Genomic DNA, 23,597 nt, shown 5'->3' with positions numbered 1-23,597 from the left:
CCCCAAGATCCTCCACACCATCATTGATGAAATCAACCCCATCATTAATGAAATAGTCAACCTCTCCCTCAAATCTGGCTCTGTCCCTCTCGCTTGGAAAAAAGGTGTGGTTAAACCTCTGATGAAAAAGGCAAACAAACCCCCCTCTGATTTAACTAACCTTCGTCCCATCACCCTGCTACCTGCGCTGGGCAAAATTACAGAACAGTTAGTCCATAAAGAGCTCAAGTCCTTCCTTGATGCCCACAACCTACTTCACCCCCAGCAATCCGGTTTCCGGTCTAGACATTCTACCGAGACCGCCCTGATCGAGCTGACCGATACCATTAAAAACCTTCAAGATCAGAGGAAGAAGGCCATTCTGATCCTTCTTGACCTCACGGCGGCATTCGATACTATTTCCCACTCCATTCTGCTCAACAGACTTATGGACATCGGCGTCACCAACTCGGCCCTTGCCTGGATCAGTTCCTTCCTCAGTGACAGGTCTCAAACCGTCTCACTGGGCCCTTTCCAATCAAAAGAGAAAAAGATCTCCTGTGGAGTTCCCCAGGGCTCCATTCTTAGTCCCCTCCTATTCAATATATATCTCATCCCCCTGCTTTCACTTATAGAATCGTTCGGCATAATTGTCACGTCTTATGCTGACGATACTCAGCTTGTCATCCCTCTCGACGACAATTCCAACTCGGCCGAACTTAACCTCAAGCGCTGCCTCACAGCGGTCTTTCAATGGATGGACGCCAACCATCTCCGCTGCAACTCGAATAAAACCGAGATCCTGCCCATTGGAAAGAATGCTTCTTTCTGTCCCGCTCTGTGGTGGCCTGATAACTCTGCTGCCCCACCTCAGACAGTTTCATCGGCCAGAAACCTCGGAGTTATCTTCGATTCCGATCTCTCTTTCGATTCCCACGTCACAACTGTAGCAGGTAAATGCTTCGGCATTATAAAATCCATGCGAAAGTTCTTTGACTTCCTCCCGCTCGATTCCAGAAAGACCATTGCGGTAGCCCTCATACTCTCTCGAGTGGACTATTGTAACGGCCTCTTGGCAGGGACCAAAAAGTCCACCCGACTGAAACTGCAAAGTGTCCTGCACACTGCCGCGCGTCTTGTCTTAAAACTTCCACGCAAATCCTCTATTTCCACTGCCCTCAGATCCCTTCATTGGCTCCCCTTGCACAAGAGAATACTCTTTAAAATTCTCGTCGTAGCCTTCCGAGCCTTCCACAAATCCGGCCCAGTCTACCTGTCGAGACGCTTCCCTCACTACACCCCGGGTCGCACTCTCAGATCCTCTCAAGAAAACCTCATGACCCCCTCTAAATTCAACCTGAAGTCCAAAGGCGGAAAAACACTCAGTACCCTGGCTATTAGAGCCTGGAACAGTATGCCAAGGCATCTTAGACTTCAGACGCATGAGAAGCCGTTTAGGAAGCACCTCAAAACGTGGATTTTCAATCTCTCTGATGACTGGACTAAAGCAGCCATTTAACCCCCCACCTCCCTTCCAGTGATCTGGTCCCAGGTTTTACAGCGCCAAGATGCTCCCTTCGGAGCGAACGTTTGCGCTCTATAAATACCTATCCAATATCCAATATCCAATATCCAGATAGCTAGATCAAGGGTAAAACTGTCCCAGCTATCGGGTGCAATTCTGAAGGTGGCAAACAATTCCACCTTCAAGCCTTTAAGCCCGGCCCTGGAAACATATAGGTCTCAAGCCAAGGCAGCAGCCATGTATGGCAGTGAGTTATGGGGCCATAAAGCAGGGAAAGATTTGGCAGGAGTGGAAAACAGTTTTCTAAGACGCCTACTTGGTCTCCCGCAAGGCACGCCACTTCTGCCCTTAAGACTAGACATGGGTCTTCCCTCTATTGCTGAAGAGCTTGTGTCAAAGCCCGTGAAGTTCTGGCACCGGCTATGGTCCACTGACGAACTGCACCACTACAGACAGGACCTTATTCACGTAATGAGCCTGAACGGCAACAGTAAAATCCCCTGGCTCGCTTTCATCAAGAATGAATTGCTCAGTATGAACTTGCCAGACCTATGGGACGATCCAGCTCAAGGTTGCCAAAGGATTACCCGCAAAACCCGGACCCAAATGTACAAGAATAAGAACCTGTCTCTTATGGAAAATGCTCACATTAGTGGCACCCTGACGGCACGTTTTATGGAATCCAAAAATTCTTATGTCTTTGAACCTTTCATGGATTTTATCTTTCCTGTTCTGGCGAGGAAATTGTTTGTGCAATGGAGGTTCGGCACATTCCCTACTAAAACATTTACTTGTAAATAGTCCAATGGGGGTGACAAACTGTGCCCATGCTGCAACGCCCATGAGGAAGATGACCTCCATATAATGTATGTATGCCTTGCTTACCACAGACCCAGGAAACACTGGATAGCACCGCTCTGCAGAAACCTGGGGTTCAGGAAGTATCTACAGGCATACAGGGTTATGAAAACCAGCACTCTGGGCCACATTGTGTTTGCCGTATCTAAATTCTTAATGGCAGCATGGTTAATCAGAAAGAAAATGTCCCTCTGAATTGGTACTGCCCTGGACCCTCTATTCCTCACTGGTCCAGCAGAGACCTTTTTATATGTATTTAATACTGTATTTTAAATGTATGTATTGTACTTTTATTGCATCTTTTATGGCCTATATGGCCGAAATAAAGAATTTTTGGAATTGGAATTGGTAGGCACATAAATCAGCCTTACCAAAAGACCAACCACGAGGTCATCACAGACTGTCAATCACAGTCTGTAAATAATGTCGGAGGAAGAAACACTTTCCTTTACCGAAGATTACATTAAGAAGTTGACTTCCGGTCCCTCTCCTTTCTCAGCCATAAAATTGAGCACAAATGCCCAACAGCAAAATGAGACTGAGAAGCTAATTAGGTTGACCAAAAAACATATTCGAACGGAATTACACGGGCATTTCTTATTCGAACATTTGAAGGCAGGCACCATCCCGTGGGGATTACAAGTCAAAAACGTGCCGGTGGTGTTCACGGAGGACCCAGTGTATAAAAAGGGTTTCAGTTATATAGCAACCAAATGTAGTAGAGATCTCATGGTGCACACAGTAGACACAGCTAAAAGATTGTGCATAAAAGAACAGGAGGAGATCGAGGCCTTAGCCAACGCAATTGAGGACAACCACACTGTCACTGAAGCCAAAGCCCTTCTCGATAAAGTAGAAAAAGAGATCCAAACATTTCGAGATAATACGATCACATTCAGGACAAACAAATTCGAAAAAGACGTAAAATCTTTTAAAATCGAATCTGTTTACCCGTACTTGAAGGACGACTATTACACCCAAATTGAATCACGCCGTGCCTTATCGCAGTATCAAGGAAGGTCTAAGAACAGGTTTTCAACTTTTTCTGAGAGTTCCTCTTCAGAATCGGCTGGAGACTCTGATCCCAGAGAAGGCCCATCTAAACGTAACAACTCTTTTTTAGACAAAGGCGAAGCCAGAAACAGGGTAAGCTTCAAACCACCAACAGCATGGGAAATGAGGACCCGCAGAAACTTTTACAAAAGTTGAATGAGACATCCATAGTAAATCTTTCTGACAAACAACTGACAGTGTTCGAGAAGGAAGCTTTGGAACTAGGTCTAAAATTTGTTCCAGCAGCCGCTACAGACTTAACCAAACTCAAAATCGAAGCCTTACAATTTTGTAGGAAACTCAGATTAAAGGCCTTTTTCCATAACAAGGAAGATACACGAATGGCTGAGCCATCTGGTCTCGCCAACAAATCTACATTCATTCCTCCACCTCAAACCATTCCTAAAGAAATTCTAGCGTATGAACAGACCGTTCTTTCATCCATCACACAATTGGGCAAACAAAAAGTATTCCACAAACGGAATATCTCCAAACAACATCAAACAGCCATTATGGATCTTAAAAATGACGACTCAATAGTGGTAAAACCTGCCGACAAGGGGGGTGCACTAGTAGTATGGGCTAAAGATAAGTACATCATCGAAGCACACAAACACATAGACCAAACGGATTGTTATATGCCATTGAATGAGGATCCCACCTTAGAAATTCAAAGTGAGATCAATGCCAAACTGACAGAGGGATTTGACTTGGGTATCTTGGGTCCAAAAGAGTTTGAATTTCTATCAAAAAAGAGACCTCGCACTCCGGTAATCTACTTCTTGCCAAAATTACATAAAAACATCTCCGAACCACCCGGCAGGCCAATTGTCTCCGGGTGTGTTTCGATATTGGAACCTTTGGCTAAGTATGTGGATCTGTTCTTGAAACCTTTCATGGAACAAGTTCAATCATATTTGAGGGACACCATGGACTTCATCAACAAGATTGAAGGCTCCACATTTGATGACACACAGCATTTAATGGTGTCCTTTGACGTGATTTCCCTATACACCCAGATCCCCCAAGAAGAGGGCCTAGAGGCCCTGGAATTTTTTCTGGAGACACGCCCCAAACCACAAAGAGTACCAACAGAATTCATAATAGCCCTTGCCAGAATCGCTCTGAAGAGAAATTATTTCCGATTTCAGGACAAATTCTACATGCAGGTGAAGGGGACCGCCATGGGGTGTCCTTATGCCCCGGAAATGGCGGTCCTCTTCATGGCCCTGTATGAGGAGCGCTTTGTGTACCAGAACAACCCGTACCGCACTCACATCGTTACGTGGTATCGTTACATTGACGATATTTGGTGTCAATGGAACGGGACCACAGACACGTTAAATCAATTCCACAATTGGCTGAATACGAGGCACCCTGACATGAAGTTTACCATCTCTTCTAGCAATGCTCGCCTCACATTCTTGGATGTAGAAGTTACACCTCAAAATCACATGCTCACCACCACCCTGCATCGGAAGGAGACGGACAAAAACACAATCCTCCATTATAGAAGCCACCACCCTCAAAACTTAAAAGCTAATCTCCCCTACAGCCAAATGCTTAGGATCAGGAGAAACTGTTCGAGAAAGGAGGACTTTGAGGCCCATGCAGAAATTCTGAGCAATCAATTGATAGCAAGAGGCTACCCAAGCAAAATGCTCAAACAATCGACCAAAAGAGCATGGAACACTCCAAGGGAAGAGTTATTGGTTAAAAAACAAAAAACACCCTTGGAAAAATTGGTGTGTGTAACGACATTCGGACCACACACCAATAAGTTCAAAGCTATCATTCTCAAAAATTGGCATCTACTGTCCGGACTTGACATACCATTTGAAAAACCTCATTTTGCATTGAAAAAGAACAGAAGCATAGGGCAACAGCTGGTTCGGGCAGACTTAGGTACAAGTCAGGTCAAATCGGACTTACGTGCCCTTTGGAGACTTAAACCGATAGAAGGGCACCACAAATGCGGGACATGTGTGTCATGTGCCAGCACAATGGAAGGTACGGAATTCCATCACAACAACATCAAGTGGGCACACAAAGAATTTACGAACTGCAAAAGTCGTAATTTGGTTTACGCAATTATCTGCCCCTGCCCCTGCCCCAAACTTTACATAGGAAAAACGACACAACAAATCAATCAAAGAATAGCCCAACACCGCTCACGTATCAAACAAAACATTGTCACAGCCCCTATGGTACACCATTTTCAACAAAGTGGTCACACTGAAAAAGAGTTCAAATGGACAGTGCTGTCAGCAATCAAAACTCCCACTCGTGGTGGTGACGTTGAAAAATTGCTAATTCAAAGAGAAGCGTACTTAATACTTAAGTTCAATTGTGTGGTGGACGGGATGAACGAACTGACAGAACTCCATAGAAACATACGCTGAACCCCGTGAACACCGCCCACACGTCTGCAAATACCTGCGAGGCTGTAATCGCAGTGAGGCCCGCAGGTTCAATCACAGGACAAATTCCATCCACTTAGTAAAGCCTGGTTCCAAATAAACTACAACTCCCAGAAGTACCGGCCACATACAAAAGCATGTGACTTTAGTTTGGACTTCCGCGATCCATTGCAGCGCATTTGAAGCAGCACACCAAACAGCAGTCAGAACCAGTGCGGTTGAACTATACCTCTAAACAAGGTGAGCAGATATATAGCCTAATCCCGCAAACAAAAAGATTAAAGTTAGCTCGAACACAGTGACACTTAGTCTTTTTTGATTCTTTCCCAGTAGGACAGAGTTCCCGCGGTAGCATACCACTAAAGGAGAAGCACCGCCTCCAACAACAGTGCCGCCCCAAGTAAGCTGGTTTAATACTTGAAAAAGTCATCTGTCAGTAATTTCAGACTTACAAGCAATTAAAACTAGTCTTTTTCCACCTGACGGGGTAGAACATTAGGAACACGTCACATTGGAACCAGGCTTTTATACAAGCTTTCCACAAGTAAGTGGTAATCTAGAATCTGTCTAATGCATAATGCCTCCCGTTCGATAAAACAGAAACAAACAGTGTCCATTTTTACGACTATAGGTTCGAAAATTTCTTCAACCATCAAAACTGGACTTCACCGCGCAGGAACAAAAAGGTAATCCTATGTTCCGCACAGTGAGAAGTCGGATTTTAAATAATACAGGAGCAGGCACTAAATGAAGTCTATTTTTATGTTTCACAACACCAGGTACCCAGGTTGCCCTGAGGAAAAACCCGATATACTTAGGACCGGGTTTGGAAACGCGTCGGCTTTCCTAAAGGAGTCATCCCTTTACTTCATTTCACCAAAGGCACAAAACAATAGTCCTAGGCCATTGGACATTATTAATAATCAAACAAAGCCTATGGTGTTACACAGTCCGAAACAGCCAAAGAAATAGGCATATAGGATTGTTTTCATTATCACTGGTGTACCTATGAATTTATTGATTGTTTTTGTACATATGAATGTAATTTGCACGTAATTCTTTTTTGCATGGAACAAATGTTTCACATTTCAGAAATATTCCTTTCATGTTTTCACAATAAGTGTAAGATGTTTGTGTAAAGGTTATGTTTAAACCTCGTTTTCAATCAACAAATGATTTCAACAATGTAAATATGTGAAAATACACACAAGCTTTATAATTTACTTAAAAGCTTAGTTGCTGATAATTAAAGAACAGCACTTAACTTCGAGACCAGGCACTTGTCTTTTTTCCAGTATGAATTAAATCAAGCATTTAAAATACAAAAATGTTATCATTTCATTTAAGAATCATCTTGTTCAATGTTAAAGATATTACACCATTAAGGTTCTCATCATAGATGGATGTGGGAAAAAGGGACAAGACTACATCACGTCACATTCTCATATTATCCAAATACATAATTGAAAATGATCTTGAATCTTTTGCACGTAGTTTATAGTACAAGCGATTCTTCACGCTATCTGGAGACCCCATTTATTTATTTTTTACATAAAAAGGTGTCACAATTAATAATAACTATACGAGGCACAACGCTATATTTTTAAGCAATTGCACAGTTGAAAAGTGTAGTGTTTGTTTTCTTGTATTTGTCTTGTGTTGAATAGTAGGGTGTACCTTTTTTATAACCTGAATAAAGTTTTATTATTGATTCATTCCATCGCAGGAGAATTAAATTGTCCTTATAAGTTTCATTAAATAAACTTAACGATATTTTAAAACAAATTCCCTTGAAGGCACTCTTTACCCTTTCACTTGACAAAATAGCCTCTTCAAACTATGATATTGTATGTAATGGAGTCATATTGAGCTGTGCTTGTTATTTTCCCCAAAGTAGAAAATGCACTTGAACAGTCAACGGTGCACAACATACAAATATAAAGTGCCTTGGGCAACTCTCACACATGCCTTAAAGGAGTTGACTCCCTGCACTGCTTTCAAATAAGCAAATGCCAACATATTAGGTAAAAATGTATTCTTAGCGGTCCATTTGCATTAACCACAGCATTTCCTAGGCATGGGCCTACAATGTAAAATAAACTTCACTCATGGGGTGACCATAACAGGCTAAAGGGCCCAAGCAACTTGGGGGGTGTCACAACGTTTATTTTTAGTAACTCAGGTGATTCTGTAAATAGCAGCAGAGTTTGCTATCACAAAATACCCTGTGGCTAGCAATATGACCATTTGTCCTTAGTTGCTTTCTCTCCTACGATCATATCAGGAGTAGCAATAGGCTCAACTCGGACATGAATAAGAAATGTAATAGTTCATTCATTTCTTGGAATCTCAAGACCAGGAGCAAGGCAATGTGACACTGATGTGCGATAACAGAGGATTGAGCACCCATCAATATATATCACATGTACCAAGTAGAAATATTCATTCAGCCAGTGTTTGAACAACAGAGCATAAGGAAGGTGCGTAAAATGTGTCCATTAACCTTTTATGTGCAATAACATCTTAATGGTGTGCAAACCTATCTTAATGAGCATCCTAGGCAAGGGGTTGGGCTGGACTGCTGGAGATAAAAGTCTGAGTGCTAGGAATTGAGAAAGAGAAGGGAATGTGGTAAATAATGTAATATTACTAGGAAGAGCAAATTCAGGAAAACGATACAGAATATGGGCTTAGGACCAAGAAAGAAAGAAGGAAGAATTGGTAAGGAATGAACAAAGGAAGGACATAAACCCCAAATTCGTTAGAATCACTAGGAAAACAACATCTCCATGCGTTTTTTACAGAGCAAAACAGGTAAACACTCCTAACTACTGATTTAAAAACATTTTAATAGCGGACAAACCCACTGGAAATCACAATAGAAGCTGAAATCAAGAAAGCCTACTTGTGTAGCCTGTTAAACTACACATTTATGGTTTATAAGCATAGTAAATGACATATTACTATTGCTCAATTTACTAGTACTCACTTTAACTACATCCGGAGCGTGTTCAGCCGAGATAAATGGCTTTTCCTGGGACAGAAATGGGAGACCTGCAGATTGCAAGAGATAAAAGCAGTGAATTTTAACTAATGAGCCATCCATCTCACTGTCAGATATCATACAATTTTTTGTAAAACATCTAATACAAGACTAATAATTAGGCAAACACTGCCAGGTTCCTTTACAAGCATTCTCATAGCTTCATTTAATTTCTTAAAATCATGTAATTCATTTTGCTTCTAATTATGCACATTTCCATAATTCCCCAGGCCCTTTCATTATCACTCCCATCACTGCCAAGCGTAGGGCCACTGCTATAGAGATAAAGATAATTGTAGTTTAAAAGACAGGATGTTTCATGTCCATGCATACATAAAGAATAGGGTTAAATAAATGCCTTCTTGCCTAATGTTTTTCATATGTAATTTAGCATCTCATTGACAAAGCTATGGCAAGGCCGACAATGGTAATCTAGAAAATTCAAGATATTTCTTGTTTTGAAAGAGAGGCAATGAGGAGAAATCAGCGTCGAGGGCTGCAGCGCTTATCCAAGCAGTGAAGTCTTGACCTGTGAAGCACTAGAAGAGGCAGCTGACAACACTTTCATTTTACAGATGCAAATTTGATGAGTCAAGTGCCAGAGTAAAAAGAGGTATGTGCCAATCACATGCCTTCCGGGGTTTGATGCACAGCTGCTGATAACTGTAGAAAGAGTAACCAAAGCCACTGCAACTTATGAATTTTTAGCTTAAGAAGTCCAGAGAAACAGAAACAGTGCGCCAGGGCTCACTCCCTCCCCTTCAACAGAAACGGGAGGAGGGTTATTTAAGAAACATCTGTCTGCAAACAGAGGGCAGCCAAGCGGCCGCTCTGCCTCTCAAGCACACTGGCTACTCGTGCCAATGTTTGGAAGTTACTGTGTTCACCTTCACTTTCCCAGTGTGATGTGAGCAGAAGCTATCGCCAGCTTGAGTGATGTAAATAGAAGACTCCTCCCTTAGGTACCATTGGTTTCATCACCTGGCTTTATACAGTAGCCAGGTCCAGAAACCAGAATAAGGTCCCCAACAGTGCTAGTGTGTGCTGTCGTGCCTCACAGGGTTTGACCTCTCTCGGTCTTCCTTCAGTCCTGGAATTTGCCCCCCTTGACCCTTTTATCGCCAGAACCATTTTTTTAATGTACCAGTAACATGTACATGAGACAAAGTGTGATTGGCAGTCCCAGAGAACAACAAGACACTCATGTTACCCCATTAAAATCTTGTTATGGTAGGACTTTTTTTGGCTATTTGGGGTAGTTTGTGCTTAGGCCTCTGTAACTTTTTGACCACATAAGGTATCCACTTTGTGTCCTTTTCTTCCAACATCATGGGGATTCTAAAGGTACCCAGCATTTGTGGATTCCCCTGGAGGGGATCCAGAAATTAGCCAAAATATATTTTGTTTTTTGGGGGAAAAATGGGAAAAAAGTGCTGCAAATGAAAGTGTCTGTTTTTTTCCCTGCGAATAGAATCAACAAAGGGTTTATGGGGCTGAAATCACTATGTTCCCAGCTTTGAGGGAATGACAGACTTTTGTTAGAAAACCAACATTTTTTACACAGTTTTGGCATTTTTCTGGGATAGCGTATTTTTGCCATTTTTTGTGCTTTCAACCTCCTTCCAGTTAGTGGTAGAAATGGGTATAAAAGCAATAATGGATCCTGGAAAAGTATACATTTTTGGAAAGTAGACAACATTCTGAATTTAGCAAGGGGTCAATTGCGTAGATCCTTAAAGGTTTCTTTATAGAAACTAACAGTTAAATATAGGATACATTGAAAATAAGTTTTAAAAAATCAGCCGTTTGTGCCAACGTTTTCATCTGTAACAACTTCTAATTGTGACAGCAGTTTGAAAGCAATATACCGTTACATCCGTTGGTAGTTTCTGGTTGTGGGGACATATAGCACTTGTAGGTTCACCAAGAACCCGACGAACCCAGAGCCAATTACTGAGCAGCATCTTGCAATGTTTTTTCATCATGTACTGGGTATATAGCAATTCATTTGAGAAAATATATACATGGAAAATCGATATGAAAGACACCTATATATTTCTGAAGTTGGAACAAAATATAGAGTTTAGGAACAGTAGATATTTGCACATTTACGAAATTGTGAATTCCCATACTAGCATGAGAATTATAGGTCATTTTTCAAAATGTCTACTTTTTCACATATTGTCTTTCATTTGGAAGGCAGAAATGCACTGAAAGTCAATAGGTAATAACAGTTGCTTTACAATTCTGTGTTACCCTAAGTCTCCAGATAAAAATGGTACCTCACTTGAGTGGGTAGGCCTAGTGCCCGCGACAAGAAATGGTCCAAAACGCAACGTAGACACACTTTATTTTCACAGTGAAAACGGACCCTTTATTTGCAGAGTGCCAAGCTGTAGATTTTGAACCCTAGCTCTGCAGGCACCTAGGCAAACCTAGCAAACCTATACATTTTTGAAAACTAGACACCCACGGGAATCTAGGATTGGGTCACTAGACTGGCTCTCACCAGGTTCTGTTACCCAGAATCCCTTCCAAACCTAAAAATGTGCCCAAAAAACACATTGTCCTCACATTTCTGTGGTGGAAAGTTCCCCTGAGTCTCCCGAGTAAAATGATACCTCACTTGTGTGGGTGGGGCAAGGGTCTGTGAATGGGAAGAGCCCAAAACATAGGGATCAAGGGTATAGCACTGAGAATTCTAAACACTACATTTTTTTTAAAAATACGTTTTTAGCCAATTCTGCATTAGACACCCACACAAATGAGGTATCATTTTACATGAGACACTCAGGAGAAAGCTGTGGGGTAGGACATTTGTGCCGGCATGGTGATTCCACACAAAAATATGTGGAAAATGTGTTTTTTCAGCAAAATTTGAGGTTTGCAGGGCAATCTGCATAGGAAAACGTTGGGGGATCCGCGCAAGCCATACCTCATTGTACTCCCCCATATGCACCCCCAAAAACAGGTAGTTTTGTTATAGGTCATTTTGAAGTCTCCACAATACGATTTGGGCCATTTCCTGTTGCAGGCACTATACCTACCCACACAAGTGAGGTACCATTTTTATCGGGAGACCTGGGGAAACGCTGGGTGGGAGGACATTTGTGGATACACGCAGATTCCAAAACATTCCCACACAGAAATTTGAGAAAAAAGGGATTATTTCAGCTAAATTTGAGGTTTGCAGGTGATTCTTGGTAGGAGAATGTTGGGGACCCACGCAAGCCATACCTCGCTAGACTCCTCTGGGTGTCTAGTTTATAGAAATGTGTCAGTTTGGTAGGTTTCCCTAGATGGCCGCTGAGCCCGGGGCCAAAAACTCATGACCCACCTTCCAATACCAGGTTGGTTTGTCATAGGTCATTTTGATGTCGCCTCAATAGTTTTTGGCCCTTACCTGCCGCAGGTACTTCGCCCACCGACACAAGTGAGGTACCATTTCTATTGGGATACTTGGAGAAATGCTGGGCGGTAGGAAATGTGTTGTTTCTTTCTGAAGCATAAAAAGTTTGGCATAATAATGCAAGGAAAATGTGACAGTAAGATAACTTGTTGGGATCCACCAGAGAGACATCACAATTTACTCCCTGGGTGTTTAGTTTATGACAATATCTACAGTTTGTAGGTTTTTCTGAGATGAAATGTACACCTTGGCAGAGAGATAAAAAAGCAAAGATTACCGTGCAGTCATCCATTCCTCAAGCACACACACACATACTGGTTGGATTTGGCATGAGGGAGAGTGATGGTTCAGTATATAAAATTTTATTAACCAGAGATTTCACAAAAATGAAATGCACTGTCAATAATTGAAAGAACAAAAAACTGAACCCACCAGTGACTGGCAGCTTGTGAGCTGTAAAGCCACGGCAGGCCCCAAATGCTTTACAGGCCATTTGCACACCTTTCATACGTGAAACACACAAGACTATTCACACCACCATGCACAAAACCAACACATTACAACATTCACAAAAAGGGACAAGGTACACCCTGCTTTAGAAAGGTAGAAAAGACAAATATTTCTGCACAACCACCAATTCCTCAAGCGTACATACCAGTTGGATTTGGCACGAGGGTGGGTGATAGTTCAGTATATACAGTTGTATTAACCAGGTATTTCACAAAAATGAAATGCTCTGTTGATAATTGAAAAGACGAGAAACTGAACCACTGACTCACAGCTCATGAGCTGTAAAGCCACAACAAGGTACCAACCTCTTTACAAGCCATTCAAACACCTTTCATACGTGTGACACATACAAAACCATTCACACCGCCAGCCGCGGGCCCAGCACATTACAACACTCACACCAGCAGACAGCACCATTCAAGGGCCCATCACTTTAACATGCACACATTCCTGACGCAGCAACCACACCAGCCCACGTATTGCGTGGAGTGGCGACTAGCTAGCGGTGTGTGTAGGGACCAGCAGGATGCCACTTCTTACACACCGCCAGCCAAGCGCCAGTCCACGCACACTGCCAGCCAAGCGCCAGTCCACGCACACCGCCAGCCAAGTGCCAATCCATGCACACCACCAGCCAAGCACCATTCCACTCACCACCAGCCAAGCGCCAGTCCACGCACACCACAAGCCAAGCGCCAATCCACGCACACCACCAGCCAAGCGCCAATCCACATACACCGCCAGGCAAGCACTGGTCCACACACACCGCCAGCCAAGCGCCAATCCACGCACACCACCAGCTAAGCGCCGGTCCACTCACCGCCAGCCAAGCACCAATCCATGCACACCGCCAGCCAAGCGTCAGTCCACGCACACCTCCAGCCCAGCACCAATCCACGCACACTGCCAGCCAAGCGTCAATCTACGCACACGCCAGCCAAGCACCAGTCCACGCACACTGTCATACATTTTTATTAACGAGAAAGAAAACACACCCAATTAGCTTACCGGAGCCTCAGCGCTACCTGTTTGGATGCCTAGATATCGGCTGAGTGCCCTATGTCGGCGGTAAAACTATATCTGAAGCTGGTGAGAAATGGAATGAGCGATCAGAACAAAATGGCAGCTATCGCTCCTGCCTCACAGTGAGAAAATGCCTGTTGTCTCCTGTCGCCTGCACCGTGCACTCATCAATGGTGAGCGATCTGCCGAATCTGAGATGAGGCATATTGTTTAACTGTGGCGGGCATGCTGGATTATATGCGCCGACCCGCAGTATGTGTAAGAAATATTGACGAGCACCGGAGCTGTGCCCGATGTAAGATGGCGGTGGCGACTGGCGGCCGATGCTAAATATCGGTCCGTCCTGCCGCCCGATAATTGGCGATGCTAGCGCTGTTCTGAGAGGGGTGAGCTCCGATCCAAAGGCTTGAACACGAGATTGGACGCTGATGGGGCGATGTTGTGCGGCAGTGAAGACCGGATCCTGCTCGGCAGGACTTTCCTCCCTTTACCTCTCCCTAACTCTAATATGGCGGCCGCGTTTACTTAAATGACAGCGACCGCCGATACTCTCGTTTTGTGCCCTAGGACTGACTGCTTTTTCCAGGTTAGTGGGCCCACCGCTTGAGGCAATTGACAACCTGCTGTCTCCATACTCTTGAAATCTGATGCATACGGCCTGATCTTCTGAGACCCTCTTGCTCATTTCAGCTTTGATGTGTCCCTGCGTGCACACCACCCTCGTTGGGAGATCCAATGCTGCAAACTCATCTAGGCTATAACATCCCATGATGGCGACTATGACAGTCCCGGCGGTGGTGGAGGGGTGCGCAGGGTCCGGCCGCCATTAGTGTCACCTCTTTCCTAAAAGGACTCCTGCCTGTATTGCTGAGCTAGCACCCATCCCAGGAGCTGAGGAACGGGACACTCTATGATGTTTTCTTTCCTCCCCTGGTCGTTAATCATTGATCTCCCCAGGACCACAACCATCCTTCGCCCGTCCCTGTCCCCGCCCACCCACCTGGTCCTTTTCCCTGCTCACTTCCCTAGAAAGCAGAGACCTAGCTACTTTTGTATGATGCCCGGTGGAGCTACCTCGCGAGCTATAGGGGAGATTGACTTTTGGCTCCCTCCTTTGACTATCAGCTACCCAGCCGGACTTTGGGCAAACGCTCCAGCCCCCCAACCCTCCCCCTCTCCGCTCCTACTCTTTCCAGCTTCTGTCCTCTACTCTCACCTGCCCTTGCCCTTTGTCCCCACCCTGTTTTTCTGTGAAGCTCTTCCCTCGCCACTTGAGACCGAACTATTTTGTCTGATGCCCGATGGAGCTACCTGGTTTAGCTATAGGGGAGATGGGGCGTGAATTCCCTCCTTGGTCGTCACCTACCCAGTCGGTCTTTTGACACTTTCTTTCGTCTCTACGGTTGTCTCTTCCCTTATCCTCAATTTCTCACCTTCCCTACCCCCCACTACTTTCTCTCTCCTTTCTCTCCTCTCCTAATGTATTGCTGATTGTTTGATATTATGTTTACTTGTTGATCTTTTTCTGGTATATTGTTGAACCACATTGTTGCACTTCCTTTCGTCTCTCCTGTCCTCTCCTCCAGCATCCTTCCTCTGTTTATGTCTCTTCTTCTCCCCTCTCTCAATGTATTGAGACTGAACTATTTTGTCTGATGCCCGATGGAGCTACTTGGTTTAGCTATAGGGGAGATGGACTGTGGATTCCCTCCTTGGTCGTCACCTACCCAGTCGGTCTTTTGACAGACCTCTTTTCGTCTCTCCTTACTGTCTCTTCCCTTATCCTCCCTTTCTCACTTCCCCTGCCCCATCCACTACTCTTCTCTCTCCTTTCTCTCCTCTCCTAATTGTATTGCCTATTTTTTGGGATGTATTGTGTAATTGCTGAACTTTTTCTGTTGCATTGTTGATTTTCATGTAAAGCACTCTGATACCTTCGGGTCTAGCGATCGCTATATAAAACTCTTTAAATAAAATAAATAAATAAAATAAAAATAAAATAGACTTCTGAAACAGAACAAAAGTCATCTTTGACGCAGGAGAACACTCCTTGAACACAACAAAAGCAGTGAAAGTTGCTAAATTGAATAGAAGGATGGCCAACTTCTTATACCAAATGAAAGCCTTACGAACAGCAGTGTAAGGTTCCAACCTCTGATCTACTCTATCAACAGCCACAGGTGAAGTACTCTCATCATGAATGGTAGTCAGCATGTACACATCCCTCCTGTCCACAAATTTCACAGCTAGCAGTTCCTCACTACACAAGGCACTGCACTGTCCCCCCTGAAGCTTTTTGCAAACAAGATCTTTTGGTTAACCTTTATGGTTAGAGCGGATTGTGCCATAAACAAAAGTGTCCACTTTGAACAATTCCTTAAACAATTGCACAGCAGTGTAGAAGTTATCAAGGTACAAATGGTGGCCTCTGTTAAACAGTCCTCTAGAAAGATCCCACACAATTTTCTCTGAAACTCCAAAAGTGGACGGACAGCCAGGGGGGTCAATAGTGGAATCCCTACCAGTGTACACCCGGAAATTATAGACATATTCTGTCCTACTCTCAGGAAACATATACATCTTAATTTCATAACGTGCCCTATTGCTAGGAATGTACTGCCTAAAAACCAAACAGTCCTTGAACAGGACCAACGACTCATCAACAGATATTTCTTTGCCTGGAGTATAGATCTCTGAAAATCGATCTGCAAAGTGATCAAGAGCAGGCCGAATCTTAAAAAGATGGGCACAGTCAGAGTTATCTTGTGGCAACGCCAAAGCATTTTCAACAAAATGCAGCATCCGAAGCAAAAGAAAATACCAATCACAACTCATAATTTCAGGAAATATGGCTGTTGCCATTAAGGGACTGGTAGACCAATATGAAGACAGGGACAACTTCCTTATCAAGCCCATCAAAAAAGTCAAACCCAAAACCTTCTTCATCTCATCCAGATTTGTGGGAGTCCACTGGGTAGCTCTAGAGCAGGGCCTAAGTCTGGCACTGTTGTCCCTCAAAAACTGTTCAGCATACAAATTAGTCTGCTCAACAATCTCACCCAAAAATACATCATCCAAGAACAACTGAAAAAACTGTATAAGCAAAATAAAATCACAATTCACTCTATACCCTGGATCACCACTAAAGTCAGGCAACACGGGCTGCACCATGTTTGGATCAACTCAGAGTCCAGCACTCCCAATGGGAAGCCTTAAAGCCCCAGGCTGCAATCCAGATGCCTCTTGCACCATCAGCACATCAGTGTCCTCCTCTAAAACATTCACTTCATCCGCACTGAGAGTAGCTTCATCCGCCCTGAGAGTAGCTTCATCATCCAATTATTCCATGTAGAGAGAAAACTCACTGCCTGATTCTTCCCCTCCCTCAGATGCACTGTCAGTGTCATAATCCTGCTCAGAAGTAGTTTCAAGAAGCATACCAACCGGAGAGATGACTGGTGTGGTGTTGGCAGCAGAGGCGCGGATGTGCCTCCTTAACGTTTGGGAACCATCTGATCACAACACAGCGCAGACTCGTTGGGTAACATTGGGCAATATGGTTGCCAAGCGTGATATTGCTCAAAAGTGGGGTGCTGCTACAGCCCCCCTGGTGGTACAATGGAAAGCCAACATGGATTGGTGCATGTTCCGAGAAAAGACGGTCTATGTTGCTAGGGGAAGGCCTCAGACATGGAATAAAGTGTGGGGGGCATGGAATGCGTACAGGGGAGATGTGTGCCTGCCGCCGGAACCTGTCCCTCTGGACGAACACTTATCGCCTTAACCTGTGACACCAACTGTTTTGTACTGCTTGTACTTCTCCTGCTTTTTTCCTCCCCCCCTCTTCATCCTATCATTCATTCTTATTCTCGATTCTCTGCCTGTCCCCCTCTGCCCTTAGCCGACTCCTTTACGTCTCTGTTGCTCCATTGCCAATCTCACGCGCCTTTTGGCGTTTCTTTTCTTGGTTTAGTTATCTTTCTTGAAAAATAAAAAACAACCTGCAATGTTCTGATGTGTATCACCTTGCACTTTTCTCCTCCTGAGTCTATGCTGCCTTGCCTCCGGGATGTTAGGCTGAATAGCTGTGTGCTCTTTTATAATAAAGGTTTTAAAAATTAAAAAAAAAAAAAAAAGAAGCATACCAACCACCTGCTGAACAGTTATTCTACGGCTAGCCTTAATGCTTACTAATAAAGGTAACTAACTTGTTAAACAAGTCAACAAAAACAAACTCTTTGTAAAAAAAAGAAATAAACAAAATGTAGCTTTATCACAAAGACCTATATACTCCAACACTATACCACTCACTTGCCAGAAGCAGCTAGACTTGCCACCACCTACTCTGCACAGACGCAGTAAGGACCAACAGTATCCCAATAAAAAAGGGAAAAAAAAAGAAAATGGCACATAAGACAACGCAAAACACATCACAAAGAATTTCATGCACAAAACACTAACTAAATATGCTGCTATTATGGCACCACTTACAAAAAAAATCATTCAAGCATGACATTAATACTCAATTGAATGAAACACAACAAAAATGTTTTTCATACCAAAAAAATGCAACTACGCAAAACTGCAGATCAAACACTGCTGAAACCGCAAACAAGAATCAAAAGCCCTGCACTAGAATAAAAAGGAGAAAAACACATTACAATCACATATGCAAATAATGCACTAGTCCACACACTATCCACCAGCCAAGCAAAGGTAGTAGGTGGAGCTAAAAGAATAAGGCCGATCTGCCCCAGCAGGGAGCAGAAACAGCCAAAGAATTCACCATCATAAAGAGGGAGCGACCCTTCCCCAAGGGGTCCCTCCACAACATCAACATTTAAAAAGTCCTGGTGTCTAGTGGCTTCTGCCCCCAGGGGACAGATGGGCCTGAAAACATTTGGCCGATCAGCCCCCAAAGGGGGCAGAAATGGCCACAATATTCCCCCCATAAAGGGGAGCGACCCTTGTCCAAGGGGCCGCTCCCAACAACACTAAAACAAACCTGTGGCCTACTGGGCATACAATATAATTAATTGTTTATTTGGGTCGATCTGCCCATCCAGGGGATCAGTAACGGCCCAAATAAATACTTCCCAAAGGGGAGTGACCCTTGTTGAAGGGGCCGCTCCCCAAAAACATATTGCTCCCCCAAAGAGAGTGACCCTTGCCTGAGTGGCCGCTCCCCAACAACACTAAAACAATCCCTGGTGTCTAATGGCTTCTGCCCCTTTAGTGGGCAGATTGGCCTAGACTCACAAGGCCAATCTTCCCCCAAGGGGGGCATAAACGGGCAAAATAAATGATCCCCAAAGTTGAGCGACCCTTGCCGAAGGGGCCGCTCCCCAAAAACATATTGCTCCCCCAAAGGGAGCGACCCTTGCCCAAGGGGCCGCTCCCCGACACACAAAGGGCATTTAAAAAAAATCCCTGGTGGCCCAGTGGACACACACATACTTTTTTCTTTCAATTACCAAAACTGCCCCTCCCCAAGGGGGGCAGAACCAACTAAACACATTGCTCCCCCAAGGGGAGTGACCCTTGCCTAAGGGGCCGCTCCCCAAAACACAAAAAGGACATTTAAAAAAAAATCCCTGGTGGTCCAGTGGGCACCTATACATATATATATTTTTTTTCTAAAAGCCGAACAAAGTAAAAACATTGCTCCCTCAAGGGGAGCGACCGTTGCCCAAGGGGCCGCTCCCTGAAACAAAATGGCCATTTAAAAATTAAAACACGGGCATTCATGCTGCACGATTGCACCCCAGGCGGAGGAATGGAAAACCCTTTCTTTCCTCCGATGCCTTTTAAAACGTACCCCCACCCTCCCCGAGGAGAAACTCACCTCCTCTTCCCTGCATGCACTGGAAGCAAATGGCTTCCAGTGCATCCGGTATCCTCTAATGACGCCAGCGCCCCTCGCGCGCTGATGTCATTAGATGAAGTCGAGGGCGGGGGGCAGGGAAAGGGCTTTCCCTGCCTTCCCCGGTGGGGGCAGCTTAAAGGGCGACCCACGGGCGGAGCGCCAGCGCTTTCCCCGTGGGTGGGTGCTAAAACGGCCGGGAGCCTTCCCACGCATTCGCCCACCGTCACGTCGGACGGCTCCCGGACGTCCCACGCATGGAAAGGTTTAAAGTGCTATTCTGTCATGTAAATTAGCAACTCGTGCTAGGTATTCCATGCTTAGGGCAAATGAGATACCTGTGTTGTACTGTATCTAGTCTCAATCTTTCCACCACTTCCTTTGAGCTAAGCCTTGACAGTGCGACCAAGCTACCTCAGTGATTGAAAGAGGCTAGGGAGGCAAACTTCCCGCCATAGATCGAGTACTCGGTGTCCCGGTTGTCTAGGGATACTGTAATCTAATTGTAGATATTGCTAGATTGCTAGATTATCCCTGGAACTGTAACGACTGGGGCAACCTAATACCTACATTAAAATAATTATGTGAAGAGTAGATCTACTCTTCACCCATTGCCGTGCTCGGATCTAGCACCCTACATCCCGCAGACCACTCCCTGCTCTTAAAACTTTAAATTTTTCTTTTTGTAAAGCATCCCATTTTCCTTTAAAGAAAGCGGGCTGCTGTACAAAAAAAAGATTGCTTTGATTAAAAGCAATATCAGACCTAAGTAGGCCACCATCCCTGTGATTTTTGCGATTCCTAGGGGTCGCAAATTGCGATCTACCTCATTAAAATTAATGAGGGTGGTCGGTTTGCGACCCACTACCAATCGGAATTTGAAACACATGGAGTTTCATACATTAGAAATTGCGAATACCTAATTACGATTCCCAGAAAATCACTATTAGGTAATCACAGTTTTCAATTTTGATACATGTGGCCATGAAAGTGCTTTGAGTTAATTGCTATTCCTTGCCTACTCTGTATAACATTGGGATCTACACCGAGAAAGAAAAACTCAACCATGGTTGAAAGGAGAGGGGGGCTATGGAGAAGTGGTGTAGTGCTTCATTTTTAGATGCAGCTGATTACAACCCAGGATTACAGTGTCATTATATTGTATAATGTTTAGTTTTGCAACAATTAAAGAACTTTCGTTTTCCATAAAAGATCATTACTGGGGTGGACCTTATGTTATTGTGTCTTTTGGTTGACTGTTTACAGTTCTGAGCACTTTGCCCCCACTCTACAACACTGAGAAGCTTCAGGATGCTCAGCGAGCATAGTGCGAAAAGCGTTTTGCATGGCTCCATTTCCATTGAAAGAGTAGGGTTGATCCCAGTAACGCCATTGGCAAATTACCTCAACCACCATAGTTGTAGCACTGTAGTCCCTGTGGACCACTTATGCAACATATGCAAATAGCAACGCCATGGTGCCCCAGAGCCATTCATTGCTGTTAACCACACCAAGTGTCCTGATAAGTCATTAAACCTTTATGCCACTGGTCCTATCAGAATTCCATTTTAAAGTTGAGATAATTCGCGTGGCAATCTTTCTATCCACATTTGCAAGCCTTGACGGCTGAGGTAACTCTGCAATAATTGGAGACCGAGTGTGCTCTGTGTTTCAGCTGAATAGCACTAGGGACCTGCAGTCTAACATCACTTTTTATGCCTTTTGGATGCAAAGTGCCAAGGTGCTAACTAAGCCACAATTTCAGTTTGGATTGCATTGTATAACACGCTGCTACATTCTGCCTTAAGGCTATACATCCATACAGTGCGTGAGCACGCACCACTATAGTTATGGTGGCCATGTGGCAATCTCTTGGCATGTATCTATAAATTGTATCTACTACACGCTGCATTTGGAGTGAACATCTATCCAGTGAGTGAGCACACACTGCTATGGCTGAGGTGGGTTTGCAACATTCTCCTGGCATTCATCTGTAAGAGATATAGGTCAGGCAGCTTCAAGGGCTTTTCCACATGCATTTTGCCAACATTGTGTTATTGAGGCTTTTCCTGGAGCAATGCTAAATGTGGCCAGGAAGTTCTGAGCAACCTATTTTCCTTGGCCTAAGCTGCCTAATGCTGCTGCCCCTTCCCCTTTTCATTCTCAATTACTGTGAATTGTATGCACTATTTGAAAATGAAAATGCGAGAGTTGGATAAAGCTGAATTTATATTGACTCAGTCACTTAGTGCATGCAGTTTTTCGGATCATCAACACTCTCTTCCAACAGACTTAGGCCAAAAACACTGACTGATTGGCTCCTGATATTTAAGGCAGGACCTGAGAATATTCAAAGATAACGAAGCTATGTTGCATATCAGATACACCTGTATGCCTACGACTTTGCCTTCCAATGGTATATCCACAAATTCATTAGTAATTAGTAATGAGTTAGAATTAAGCCTGACACTTTACATTTACATCCCAGATTCTTTCCCCAATCCCTTGTATTTAGTAGTTGTTGAATTCCCTGTTGTTGCTTAGTAATGCATCAACCAAATGCCAGACATCAGAAATGTTATGTACAAGAAGTGTTGGGTTTACTTCAAATTGCAAATTGTGAAATAAGTTTTAAATGGCATCATTTTGTTGGCAAATAACATGTTTCTTCTATGTTCTGTAGATTTTTGGTCCTAGGACCAACCAAATGCAAATGCCACACAGTTATGTTCTAAAATGTATTCATTAAAGCAAAGGCACTATAGTGCATCATATAAACATCTGTGTGTTTACAATATTTGAATGTGTTGCCATAATTGGCCAAATCACTTTCAAAATTGTGCCTGGATTTGTTATGCTTTGAGGTAAAAGCTATGACAGTTCTTTGAATTCCTTTGTGGTGAATTGCATAGTGCTTTATGTTGTAATATATAGTTTATCTCTCGTTGCTGTTTTTGGCATTTCGCTAAATAACAGTTTGCACAACTAAGTACGTTTTCCATAATCAAATTCAAATACCGCTGGTTTAAAACTGTTTCTTAGAAAGTTAATAAAGCAAACACGTGTATATACTGTCGACCAACTATTTACCTGTTCTGCCACCTGGTTAACTATTAACTTCATAGAGGCCTATTCCAAAAGGACGGATTTAGATGGAGGGGATACCGTGTGGTAGGAAATAATGTTTCTGGCTGGTTAACCCATACCAAAATCCAGCTATTACTATTTAATCCACATGGATTGGGAATTAACACTATGCCACCAGTTCTTTCAGGTCAAATAATTCATGGTATTTGCTATTTCATGCTGATTAATTCTCCCTCTTCCTACCTGCCTTATGGAGGTGGCAGAGCTGTGCCGGGCCAGTGGTGGGGATAGGGAGAAGGAACAGGACAGGCTGTGTGCTGGCAGGAGGGGAGAATAGTATCCCCTCTGTGTGTGTCATAGGAGGAAGATGGGCAGTGGCCATGGCTGAGTTGCAATTGCAGACCAAACCTCGTGTAATTTTACTGGCCAGATTTTCTTGCTGGTTAAAATCAGGTTCCCTGTTCCTACACTCCTGATATCCAAATGCGGGCACCACCCCCGAATTTGTAGTTGCGCAGAGTTGTATCCCACCTGTGGATACCACTCCATTGACTCATAATCGGGCCCCTAGCATCTTTGGAATCATCCACTAAAAATCCTTTATAACTTTTAAGGGGAGTACTCAAAGATTTGCACAGTAGATTGGGAAAAACAGACTATGATGTATTTGAATTATCGTGGAAGAACACCAAACCTAATCTAAAACAATAGTTGTTGACAATTGGTATGTTGTGTTTTGTTCCAGGCAAAGCAGCATAGACAGTCCCATGGATTACAACGAGAAGGACAGAGCAAAGAGGTGAGTGGCAATAGTGTCCTGAAGTGAC

At 43.8% G+C, this 23,597-nt stretch overlaps 1 protein-coding gene across 1 annotated transcript in view; it reads left to right on the top strand.

The window, feature by feature from the left end:
- NPAS2 (neuronal PAS domain protein 2) overlaps window positions 1-23,597 on the top strand; it is a 492,166-nt gene that overhangs the window by 145,552 nt on the left and 323,017 nt on the right. Inside the window, exon 2 of the mRNA XM_086933390.1 lies at window positions 23,516-23,569. Coding sequence (XP_086789516.1) covers window positions 23,516-23,569 — 54 coding nt within the window. The remainder of the gene's footprint in view (window positions 1-23,515; window positions 23,570-23,597) is intronic.

Source organism: Lissotriton vulgaris, chromosome 8, assembly GCF_964263255.1.
Source record: "Lissotriton vulgaris chromosome 8, aLisVul1.2, whole genome shotgun sequence".
NCBI classification, from domain to species: domain Eukaryota; kingdom Metazoa; phylum Chordata; class Amphibia; order Caudata; family Salamandridae; genus Lissotriton; species Lissotriton vulgaris.
Note: the sequence above shows the minus strand (reverse complement) of the source record. Positions and strands in the feature narration are given on the sequence as shown.